This window comes from Fukomys damarensis, unplaced genomic scaffold (assembly GCF_012274545.1).
Source record: "Fukomys damarensis isolate Sample0158 unplaced genomic scaffold, DMR_v1.0_HiC HiC_scaffold_24, whole genome shotgun sequence".
NCBI classification, from domain to species: Eukaryota; Metazoa; Chordata; class Mammalia; order Rodentia; family Bathyergidae; genus Fukomys; species Fukomys damarensis.
In genome coordinates, this window is record NW_022900936.1 from 45965415 (window position 1) to 45978458 (window position 13044).

The following is a 13044-nucleotide window of genomic DNA, read 5'->3' on the forward strand; positions in this document are numbered from 1 at the left end:
GGGGTCTTTGGGGCCTTCCTGGGTCTGTTGTCACGCAGTCCAGTCCGGGAGGTCGTGCACCCGCCGCCAGGTGATCTCAGGCAGGCAGGCAGGCAGCTCAAGAGACCCCTTCCGGGGTCTTTGGGGCCTTCCTGGGTCTGTTGTCGCGCAGTCCGGGAGGTTGCGCACCAGCCGCCAGGTGATCTCCGGCAGGCAGGCAGCTGAGGAGCGATTCATTGATTCTTTATATTTAAGTCTCAGTTTCATTCGTTTCTGCCCTGATCTTTATAATTTTCTTCTTCGTACTAGATTTCACTTTGGATTGTTCTTGGTTTTCTACGATCTTGAGGCACAACATTAAGTGGTTTATTCAGGCTCTCTCTTTTTCTCATGTGGGAATTCACAACTATAAATTTCCCTCTTTGGACTGCTTTCATTGTGTCTTACAGGCTCTGGTATGTCATACTAGCATTGCTGTTTGATTCTAAGAACAATCTAATTTCTTTCTTTCTTTTTTTTTTTTTTTTTTTTTTATACTGGGGATCAAAACTCGGGACCTTGTGCTTGTGAGGCAGGCAGAGCCACTGAGCTAAATCCCCAACTCAGAACTGTCTAATTTCTCCCCTTGATTTCTTCTGGGACTCATTGATTATTCAAAAGTATATTGTTTAATCTCCACGTGTTTGCATAATTTCTGCGGTTTCTTTCATCATTTATTTCTAGTTTCAGTGCACAATGATCTGATAATACATAAGGGACAATCTTGATTCTTTTCTACTTGTTTAAGCTTTATGGGCTAGCATGTGATCTATTTTGGAGCAAGTTCCACAAGGTGCTGAGAAAGATGTGTATTCTGTTATTGGATTGAACACTCTATAGAGATCTATTAATTCCATTTGTGTGATGGTGTAGTTCAACTCCCATTCCATCAGACTTTTTGGTATTGTTGGCTTTGTCTAGGATATCCTTGAGAATTTTTTGTAGTGCTAGTTTTATGACCATGAATTTCCTAAAGTCTTCTTTGTCATGGAATAGCTTAATTTCTCCATCAATTTTAAAAACAGTTTTTCAGGATATATTAGTCCATGTTGGAAGTTGTTTTCTTTTATAGCTTGAAACACTTCATTTCAAACTCTCCTGGCCTTTAAAGTTTGTGTTGAAAAGTCTGATGAAATTCTAATGGGTTTATCTTTATAAGTGATTTTTTGCTTTTATCTGATACCTTTTAAAATACTCTTGTGTTGGACTTGGGATTTTGATTATGATATGTTATGGGGAGCTTCTCTGATCATAATTAGTAGGAGTTCCATATGCCTTGCTTAATTGGAATGGTGAGTTCTTTTCCCGTATGTGGAAATTCTGATATGATTTCTGTAAGCAGATTTTTTTTTTTATTCCATGCATGCTGCCCTCTAATTTTTCTCTATTTCAATTAGTCAGTTCATCTTCTAACATCAAGTAGTAGCACAAAAACAGACAATCCCTCCACCCCATCATCCTCTCAGACTGGGGTACACTATGTCCCTGCAACTTCCTGTTCACTGTAGTGTTGACAAGGGAAGCTCCCTGCCAAAGTCAGAGAGAGGCTGAAAGCCATGAACTGTGGGTATCACAGAGCTTGCTGACGGGAGCCTCAGATCACAGCTCTGGAGACATGGGAGAGGAGGAGAGGATCTTTCAACGAAAGATCTGAGAAGCATGATCTGGCCTCAAACTCACTGCAATCCTCCTGCCTCAGCCTCCCAAGTTCTGGGATTACAGGTGTGTGCCACCACACCTGGTGAAAAAACATTTTCTTAAAAACAATATTTTGCATATTAGACAGTGAACAATATTCCATTTTAATATGTATACCCTGGTGATTTTTCATTTAGATTAAACATGCTGGTATATAACAGTGCTTTCAATAGAGTTTTTAGACAAACTAGAAAATTCTCTCCCAGCAGATGATTGACTCTTTGTACTTTTTACTTTTTTTTTTTTTTGGTAAAGCTATTAGTTCTTCGTTAAACCTTTACTAACTTAAAACAGTGGTTGTCAGCATCCACTGCACATTAGAGTCAGCTACAGATCTCTAAAAATCTCAAGCCATGCTTCAATCTATTAAATCAATCCATGAGGGTGGGACACAGTTCAGTCAATGTTGAAACTACTAACCTAAAACTGCCTAAATGAGTAAGGCCTCATTATTAGACTGAGAAGAGAGTCGATATCAACCAGCCCAGTATATTCACAATAGGAAATAAACATCAGTCACGCGCTTCCCTTGCTTAACACAGGTCTCTGATGTAGAGCCCCCAGCCAAAACACTCCATCATTACACACTGGTATCCAGCATGATAAGCCCTCCTGTTCTCCTGTCCCACCTGCCTTGAAATGCTTTTGGAATCACACGAAAAGGGGATAAATACCTCAGAGAATCCTGAAAAAACTAGTATGAGGGTTCTAGGACAACACAAGTTCCTTTAAGCTCCTCATCATCTCAATTCCCTATTTAAATCTCTGAACCCTGTCTCCTGACCAAAACAACTCTTTACCATATAGTTCATGAGTATAAAACTCACTTGGACTTGGAGGACTCACAAATCCACTATTTGCTACAATGCAGTCACAAGGAACCTCTGAGCTCTGCTTCCAAACAGCTAGGAGATCACAACCAAAGAACCACATAGCTCCACATCTAAGAGGATGTCCAATCCCAAGTTCCAGCATAATCCAGCCCAGTAGTATCATCATCAAAACAAACCTCTCTTCCTTTAATTTGTGGGTGTCAAGTACTTTGTCCCAGTGACAGGAAAGTTGACCAATACCTATCCCACTACTGCCCATATTTATACTCCAAGTAAGCTTTATCTAGACTCTGCTGTTCAGACTGGACCTCTGAACACTGAATTGTTTACTGATTTTTCAATCTAGTGCTAGTGCTTTCATATGTAATTACATGCTGGCATAATCTAGATATTCGGAAGATTGACAAAAATATTCAGGTGCTATAGTCTCAAAATACCACATCTTCTGGGATCTGCTTTGTGCTACTACTGTCTAACAGAAATTATCTTAACTCTAATGCCTAAAGGCCAATAGTCAAGAATCATAGCACTGATGGAATCATCAAGGTTGTACTACTTTTCTGTTTAAAAATCATAAGAATAAAGTCCAAAAAAGTAATCTACAGCACCAGCCATCATTTACTAAATTAGTTTCTACTTACGTAACAATTATACCATTAATCTTTAAACCTCAACAATAGATCACTCCATAGATCAAGCCATAAATGTGTTTACTTATTCAACAGAGAAACAAGTCTGCCTTCTAGTAAGATTACATACTAAATAAGCATAGTGGCTATGGTAGTTTTATGGAAAAGGAGGTAGCCTCAATATATGGAAAAGCATTTGAGACTTACCCACAAGCTCCATCTTGGCAGGAACTAGCAAAAAAAGAGAATAGAAATCAGTAAATTTGGGGTGATCAAAAGAACTAAGATGTACATGTACCAATTCTTCATAATGAATGTAATCATTATATACTGTAACATGTTACTAATAAAAACAACAAATAAACAAAAAAATTGAGGGTGATTCTTGGAGTAGATGTGGCACATCTATTTTGCCAAACTTAAATTTAGGGAGGGAAAAAGACACTCACCTGCCTACCATTTCCTTTGTGTGAATCCGTTTCTGAGGAAAAGAAAGATATAATAATGACTGAGTTAAGAGCAATTATGAAACAGTAAATAAAGCTTATTTCAAAAAAACACTAATGCAATAACATAGTGGAATATATATTAATATTCTTTATTTTACGCAAATAATAAAAACAGACACTGAGATGTCAAGTTTGTTTTATGATGTGGGAGTATCCTAACATTCAGTCTGTATTTATGCACCCCAAAGTTATGTGCACTTTTTAATGGGTACAGAGATTAACAGATTTGATGTCAAGTAGTTCTGCTGGTAGCCTCACAAGCACAAGGTCCCGAGTTCAATCCCCAGTACCAAAAAAAGAAAAAGCGAGCTCCATTTCTTGTCTTTCTGGCCATCTCGAGCTGAGCTGCTTTCCTCTTCCACATGTTTCCACCATGATAAATGACTTTCTGAAAACCTAAAAGCATCCAGGTCAAATTACCAGAGACTGAAACCTCTGAAACCATGAGCCAAGATAAATCTTTAGTCTTTAAACTGATTTTTCCCAGTTATCTTGTCATGCAAAAGCTCACTAATACATTACTCTACAGTCTCTCCCAGAACAATCTCAGTCACTTTCATGGTTCTAACCACTACCACAGGACTGATGATTCCTGTAGCTATATTTACAACCCCCACCATTCTTTTTAACCTTATACCTAAATATCAAGAATTTAAAATTTCATACAAACAGCTCAAATAGACACATTCAAATGTGAACTTGTTTTCCCTGCCACATCTACAAAATTGCTTCTCTGACTTGGTTTTTGGTCTTAGTCACTAAATGTGGAAATTGAGAGGCCTCCTAGGCCATTCTTCACCCCATGCTATTCCCATCCAATCTATCATAGCCCTACTAATCTTGTTCCCTATTTATTTCTCTCGTGCTCCTTTTCTCCATCTCGTGATCTGGTTAGGAACTTCATTCTCAGGCCTGGAGTATTGAGGTAGCATTCCACTTGGATTCTCTGTCCCAGTCTTCTCCTGAGTAAGCCTTCCTGTGGTGTGTAGAACCATTATAGTGTCTAATGCTTAATGTCCTTATCTGTAAAATGAAGATAATACTACCTCTTTGTAAAGCTACTATTTATTAGATATAATGTTCCTAATGAGCTTAATACATATCCTGGTAGATATCAAATAAATGGTAGCTATTATTATAATTATAAACATTGAGCAGTTAAAAATGTGACAGAGAAAAATATACATTTGGCTTGAAACGTGAGGTACCAGGATTAAAAATTATGTCCATTTTAAAACAGACAAAAATCTGCATACTTTCAAAACGTTTATAACCCTACAAAATTTGTATTTGGTTTGCTTGTGTTTACCAGATCATTTTCTCTATATAACTTGCCCTCATATAATGAAATCTCTCCATAAGACCAAAAACAAAATAACTGTATGTCTCCACTAGAAATAAAAGCTTAAAATAGAAAAAATTTGGTATGCTATTACTTTAAAATGTACTCTGATTTGATTAGACTCAAATAAAAAAGCCCAAAGGTATTCATTCAATAATTAGTGTACAATTTTGTATGGTATATAATACAACAATATTTGAAATAATATTCATAAAGCTTATAAATTTACTTACTTCAATTGTTATTGCTGAAATACTTTTGGTTCAAAAATATCTACTGCATATTTACTATATCATAGAAATGCAAAAACTAACATGTAATGACATAATCTTTGCCCTTTTTTTTTTTTTTTTTTTTTTTTTGAGACAAGTTCTCACTTTATAGTTCAGGGTAGCCTTGAAATCCAGGCTGGTCTCAAACTCACAGTGATCCTCCTGCTTCATTCTCCCAAGTGCTAGGATTACAGGTGTGCCCACCACACTTGGCAATCCTTGACTTTTGACTCATAGTATATTAGAGAAATAGGACAGTAATAAAATGTAAGAACAACAATATTAAAGAATAAAGAAAGAATTGTGGAAACTCAAGGAATCAGGACACTAAATCTGCTAAACTGAGGTATAGTTCCTCACAAGGAAGGTTATGTCTGAGCTGAGGACAAATAGGACTTGAACAGATGGACAGAGATTCAAGGTATATCAGACAGCATAAACAATTTGAAACTCTGAAAAAAATCTTTGTTTGTTAAGAATACATGCATGCTATGTGAAAGGGAAAATGAGTACTTAACTTGTTTATATGCATGCTTATTTACTCTTCATTAAGAATAAAATACTGATTAAAACAAGTAAAATAAGCAAATCATAAATTGCAATCATATTTATGATTCCCTAAACATTCAATGAATTATATCCTCTACCTTAATTAGAATCATTGATATCTAGGCTGAATTAATATGTAAATTTATTTGGCAAAAATATCCGACTCTCACAGATCTATATTTATAGCCTAAAGTATTTGCTGAATTTTATTTCTAAATATATGTCTTTATATACAAGGCTGAGGCTGTTATCTGGATTAAAAATGTTTATTATAAAAGCCAAAACTAGAGATAAAAGACTAAGGTACACCCTCGGACAGCTCACTTGGCTTTAGCTATGCATACGTGCTCTTACAACAGTGCGACAATTCTTTCCCTCCTTGTGACATTTACCTTCATGATCAAGCTTCTATGTTCCACAGACTGGCTAAAATTTGTGCCCATTTCAAATATACTTGTGATTCCACCCTCACACAAATTCATCCAGTAACGATATTCCTCTCTCCCAGGTAGTCGATCCCAAAAAGTCTTGAAAGCTTCCCAGACAGCTTCCTGGCACACTGGAAAATGGACAGAGACATGTTTTTATAAAATGATAGCATACTTTGAGGTCTGCACAATGATCAAGGAAAGATTCAGATTTCTCTCAGACACTCCTGCCTATAGTGCACTTTTTTGAGGGGGAGGGAGCATGAGAATGATTAAAAGCTTTCCTTTATGTTAATTTTAGACATTTCAGGTCCACTGGGTGTGGTGACATATACCCATAATCCGAGGTCTCCAGAGGTTGCAGCCAGAGGCTTGCCAAGAGTTCAAAACCAGCCTTACTTCATAGTGAGTTCAAGGCCAACCTGAACTACACAGTGAGACCCTGTCTCAAAAAAAAAAAAAAAAATCAGTTCTGAAGAGAATTTGTTCTCCCTGCTCTTTTCCATTGCAAAGGGAATTGGCTGACCTCTTAATAAACTGAGGTTTTGTTTCCAATCTCTTTTTTAAATCCATGTTTATGCATTATAAAAGTGGATTTGATAAAGAACATACAGTATTTAATCAAGTGTTTCCATGATGGACACTGTGGGGGCTAGTTTTGTTTTGTTTGTTCTTGCTTTTGAGACAGAGTGTTGTTGTATATTCTAGATTGGCCTTGAACTCACTATGCTGGCCTCAAACTCGCAGTGATCCTCTTGTCTCAGCCTCCAGAGTGCTGGAATTACAAGCATGCAACACCACACCCAGCCCTTAATGGATTCTATGAGTTTGTTTCTTTAATGTTTACTGGTGTTTCCTGGTCACAACTTCAAAAACTAGCTTTTCAGCCTCTCAGGATGGCTTGGGAAAGAGATAATGACATTTAAATGGCCTGAAGTTAAATTGGAAAAAAGGCATGAATGCTTTGTATCCACTCCTTTGAAAATAGATCACATGTCTCTAATTTAAATAGGAATATTTAATAGCAGCTAGGAATGGAGTTCAGTGGCAGACTGCTTGCCTGCCATGTGTGAAGCCATGGATTCAATTCCAAGAACTGGAAAAAAATATTAGAAATTCCTCAAAGATCATGGAACGCTAAAAATAGTTTATAAAACTCAAAAAGGATGTTCATCTGGAGTTACTACTTTCAAACTACTACATTTCATAGCTGAAAACAGAAGATGGTGAGTCATTTTTATATATAAAAAAATGAAATTCAGCAATTGTGCCTTTGGGTATTTCCCTAAATGAACTAAAAATTTATGCTCACAATAAAACTTGTACACAAATATTTGAAGTAGCTTATCTATAATTGCTGAAACTTGGAGATGGTCAAAATATTCTTTAATAGGTAAATGGATAAACTCTGAATACCATATAACAGAACATTATTCAGAGATAAAAAGAAAGGAGCTTTAAAGCCATGAAAAGGCATAGAGAGAATTTAAGTGCATATTATCAAGTGAAAGAAGCTGATATGAAGAGGCTACATACTGTATGATTCCAATGACATTCTGAAAAAGGCAAGTAAAAAGATCAGTGCTTGCCAGGAGTGGGAGGGATAACTAAGCAGAACACATGGATTTTTAAGGCAATGAAATTAGCCTCTATGATATTATATCGGTATATTCATTGTCATTATACATTTGTCAAAACTCATTGAATGTATACCACAAAAAGTAAACTATGAACTTTACTTAATAATAATGTGTCAATATTATGTTGACTTACCTAGATATTCAAAGTACTCATCTTTTTTAATGTCATTTTTATTTTGTTTTTTGGTACCGGAAATCAAATTTAGGACCTTGTGCTCACAAGGCAGACCGCGGAACCACCGAGCTAAATCCCTGGCCCTTGAGGAACAGAAAGAGGCCAAAGTCCCTCCGTTTTAGCTAAACCAGATTAGATGCTCCATTAGTCGGGCTGACCTTTAAACTCTGCAGATAGCCTTCCATTGCCGAAGAACAGATTAACCAAAAACCAGGTTTTTCAGGAATTGCAACCGAGCAGTTTCCAAGAATCGCAACTGGGCGGTTTATTCCAGAAACTGCAGCCGGCGAAACCGGCTGTGGCAGTTAAATGACTAAGATAAATCTCCCGCACAAACCCCTGCCTGCGCCCAAATAGTAGCCAATAAGTTTAAAATATTACATCTTATAATATCCAATAGTAAATTAGAATTATAGGCCAATAGAATCAGCAAAAATTATAAAAAAAAAAAAAGCCAATAGAATAAAGAGAATTTCAAGCCACCCAAACCCTATAAAAATAGGCTAATTTAGTGGGTCAGGACTCCCAGTTTGAAGCTGCTGTGTCGGTGACACTGGAGTCCAGGCTCGAGCTTACAATAAACTCCTCATATATTTACATCAGAAGAGTTTCCTGGTGGTCTTCTTGGGGATTTCGCGACTTGGACACAATAGCCCTCATCTTTTTTAATGGAATGAATAATTACTGTCTTACCTTATCTGTGAAAGTACTTTGTAAATTGCAGTGTGATGCATGAATATAATTATTACAGGTTGAGTATCTGTATCTAAAATGCTTGAGGATAGAAGTTTTCAGATTTCTGATATTTTAATATATATATATAATGCAATATCAAGGATAGGGTCAAAGCAAAAAATTCATTAATGCTTTATCTTTATACACATAGCCTGAAGGCAATTTTATGTAGTACTTGTTAGGGAATTGATCATGTTAAAGTATGTTGTGACACAGTCATTTTGGATTGGACTTCCGGGTTCTTCTTCCCCTAAACCCCTGTCTTGAGTTCCCTATCCCCAAGACCACTTCAGCATATAAAATGAAAATTTAAAGCTTCCTGCAAGGCTCCCTCCTTAAAAGACAACTTGGCTAGGATAGGCTAAGAGCAGCCTACTCCACCCTAACAAGGAGGTCTTTGGCTCCAAGACCCATAAAGAGGCCAGCACTTCCTCATCTCTCTCTCTCATAGGAAGTCAGGTATAGATTTTCTATTTTTTTGTTTGTTTGTTTTGGTTTTGGTTTTCTTGAGACAGGGTCTCACTATGTAGTTGAGACTGAACTGGAACTCACTATGTAGCCCAGGTTGGTCTCAAATCACAGCGATCCTCCTGCTGGGATTACAGGTGTGCACCACCACTACCGGCTTGGAATTTTCTATTTGTAACAAAACATTAGTGCTTAAAATATTTTGAATTTTACAGAATTTCAGATTTGCAGATTAGGGATGATCAACTGTACCATGTTGCATTCTGGTTGTTTTATGGTTCAGTGATGGAAGAAAATAGTCAAAACCCAAAACAACTCTTAAACTTTAGCAAAGTGTGAAATACGTGAATATTAAATTTTTTCTATCAATTGATTTTTCATAGCTAACTCAAACCTTTGGTTACAAATGTAATTTCGCTTTCAGTAAACTGACAGCACACTTTTGCAATACTTACTATATTATTATTATATGCTATTTAAAATGTTTGACTAATCCAGCATACAGAAGGCACTGAGGCAGAGCTGACCCACTTATAGATCACAGTTTGACTTTCTTCTTAAAACTTCCACATATGGGCTGTGGATTTAGATCAGTGGTTCTGCTGCCTGCTTCTCAAGCCCAAGGTCCTGAGTTCAGATCCTCAGTACCAAGAAAAAAACAAAAACAAAACTTCTACAAAAAGTTAAGTAAACAGTAAAAGAAAATTCAAAGATAAAAAACTGATTAAAAAAAAAACATGCTGATAAAAAACAAAAAGTGAATGCCTATAACATCATTTAGGGAAATAACATGATTCAGAGAAAGTATAAAAATATTGTTAGATCAAATAATTACATATCTAAAGAGAAAAGAAAAATCTAAATCCTTTCTTCAAACTATACACACAATTTAGCTATTGTGATTTACAGAAGTAACTCATACATATATATAGTCACCTGATTTTCAGCAAGGGTGCTAAAACCATTAGTGTAGAAAGAACAGTCTTTTCAACAAATAATGCTGGGACAACTAGATTCCCATATGAAAAGCATAATATCTGGACCCTTACCTCACATCCTATACCAAAAATTAACTCAAAATTGATCAAAGACTTAAATTTATAAGCCAAAACAGTAAAACCATTACAAGAAAAGACAGAATTAAAGAAAAAAATGTGAGACAATGAAAAGATGGAAATAAAGTGGCTGTAGATGGGGAGGGGAGGAGGGGGTGAAGGGAGGGCAGGGGTAAGGGGAAAAAATGAGAATCAAGACTTGTCATGCAGAGGTACAAGATCCCAACAATGAATGTAACTGTACTGTATCCCTAAAATGTACCAATAAACTCAATTAAAGCTGAAAAAAAAATCTTTATGACCTTGTGTTTGGCAGGGAATTCTTTTTTAAAACACAAAAAGCACACACAGAATTGGGCGTCATCAAAATCAAAAGTTTTTGACTGAGAAAATCATAAAGTAAAAAGTGTGGGACTGTAGCTCAGCGGTAGAAGAGTTGACTGGCATATGGTCCTGTGTTCAATCCCCAGCCCTGCCAAACAAACAAAGAAACCTAAGTGAAAAGTCAATCCTTAGGAAGGGAGAAAATAACCGCCAGGCATGGTTCACGCCTATAATCCCAGCACTCAGGAGGCCAAGGCAGAAGGATAGAAAAAAGTTTGAGGGCAGCCTGGGCTACACAGTGAGTTCACAACCAACCTGACCTTAAAAAAAAAAAAAAAAAAAAAAAAAAAAAAAAAATGTGGGAGGGATATTCTCAAACCATCTATCTGGTAAGAAATTTACATCCAGAATGTATGAAGAGCTCAGGTTACTCAATAATAAAAAGACAACCCAATTTTTAAAATGGGAAAAGAATCCAAACACTTTTTTAAGATATAAGATAAACCACTAAGCATATGAAATTATGTTCATTGTTATTAGGAAGAAGGTAGATGAAAATCAAAATCACAATGACATTCCACTTTACACTCTCAAGGATAGTTATAAATAACAGTTCTGGCAAAGACATAGAGTAATCAAAACATTTATACACTGTTGGTGGAAATATAAAATGGTGCGGGCACATTGTAAAACAAGCTGACAGTAGCACCAGAAAAATTAAATACAGTACTTAGGAATTAACTAAGGAAGGGAATGATTTCTACAGCGAAAAGTACAATACTCTGAAAATGGAGATTAAAGAGAACATCAGAAAATGGGAAGATAGCCTGTGCTCCTAGATAAACAGAACTAATATTTTCTATATGGCCATAATATCAAAATTAATATATAGATTTAATATTATTCCAAGCAAAATACCAACAACATTTCTTGAAGAACTAGAATAAACAATCCTAAAATACATATGGAACATAAAGAGAATTGTAATAGCTCAAGAAAACCTGGGAAACAAGAAAAATAGGAGGCATCGCAATCCTCAATTGCAAGTAAAATTACAGAATTGGGGAGAGAAAGTATGGCACAGTGGTGAAGAACAGCAAAATTCAGCCTCTCCAAGATCTGGAATCCCCAAATACTGGAAAATAACAACTTGGTGAAGAAAAAGCAGAGAGGCAGATCACTGAAAATCAGGAAGGAACTGACAGGAAAATTAAAAGCCTACAGAGTTGGAAAAATGAACCACAATACAGAAAAGGGAAAAAATAGTCTGGACTCTCCCCAGCTCCCAGCTCTCAACTCCTGAGAAGGAAAAACTGGCTCTGCAGAAGCAAACTGAGTGCTAGGAGATGCAGGGAGAAATGCCAGCAGTGGACTGGGCCAGCAACGTGGGCTCTGCAGGGAGCCCAAAATTCTTGTGATCTGAAGGAAGAGTGAAAGGTTTTGCTCTGAGGGTGCTCCTTCCACATGACAGGCAGCAGCCAAAGAGATCCAAGCGCAAGTACCTGCTACACACCCAGAGAGTGCCTGGTTGTGAGCCATTCCAGGAAGGGATTGTGGTTTGGATCTGGGACTCAGAAGAGCAGGGGGATGGCTTTATTTTAGGGTTCCCAGTGTTATCTTCCCACAGTAACTGGGTGAGAGCCAAAGACAGGGTGCAGGCTCCTCATGGGTTTGAGCTAAGGCCAGAATGACATGGGCCCCTAAACTCCAACCAAGGCCTAGCTGCACTGGGTCTGAACATGCCAGCAATGAATTCTTGAGCCCTCATCCTGATGGCTGAATCTGGCATGGATCTGGGGGTCTTACTGCCTTCCTTATCTTGTTGCAAAGCCAACAAACAATAATCATTTTAATAAATGATATTGGAACAATTAATTATATATATGAAAAATTAACTTTAAATCATATAAATCATTTACAAAAATTAAGTAGATCATAGACGTACCACAAAATCTGAAAGCTTTACAGGAAAAGACAGGAGGAAATTTTAATGATCTTACATTAAGCAAACTAAGATCCAATACCAAAAGCATGAGCCTTCCAAATAAATGACAAAAATAGTTCAAAATTTTTGATTTGTTCCTCAACTGTTATTAAGAAAATCAAAAAACAAGCCACGGACTTGAATAAAACATACACAAAACATGCATCTGTCAAATACTTTTCTCTAGGATACATTAAAAACTATGATTACTCTACCTAAAGCTTAGAACAGCCCAATTGCCCATCAACTGGAGATTGGAAAAAGAAGATGTGATTTTTATAAAATGGAGTACTACTCAGCCATAAAGAACAAGAAACCAGGGCCGGGGATTTAGCTCAGTGGTTTGGTGGCCTGCCTCGCAAGCAAGGACCCGAGTTCGATCCCC

The 13044-nt window shown here is 36.9% G+C and overlaps 1 protein-coding gene across 1 annotated transcript in view; it reads right to left on the reverse strand.

Moving 5' to 3' along the window:
* Impg2 (interphotoreceptor matrix proteoglycan 2) overlaps window positions 1–13044 on the reverse strand; it is a 94326-nt gene that overhangs the window by 76504 nt on the left and 4778 nt on the right. The window contains exons 3-5 of the mRNA XM_033755888.1: window positions 6243–6409; window positions 3628–3659; window positions 3386–3409 (exon numbers count right to left, since the gene is read on the reverse strand). Coding sequence (XP_033611779.1) covers window positions 3386–3409; window positions 3628–3659; window positions 6243–6409 — 223 coding nt within the window. The remainder of the gene's footprint in view (window positions 1–3385; window positions 3410–3627; window positions 3660–6242; window positions 6410–13044) is intronic.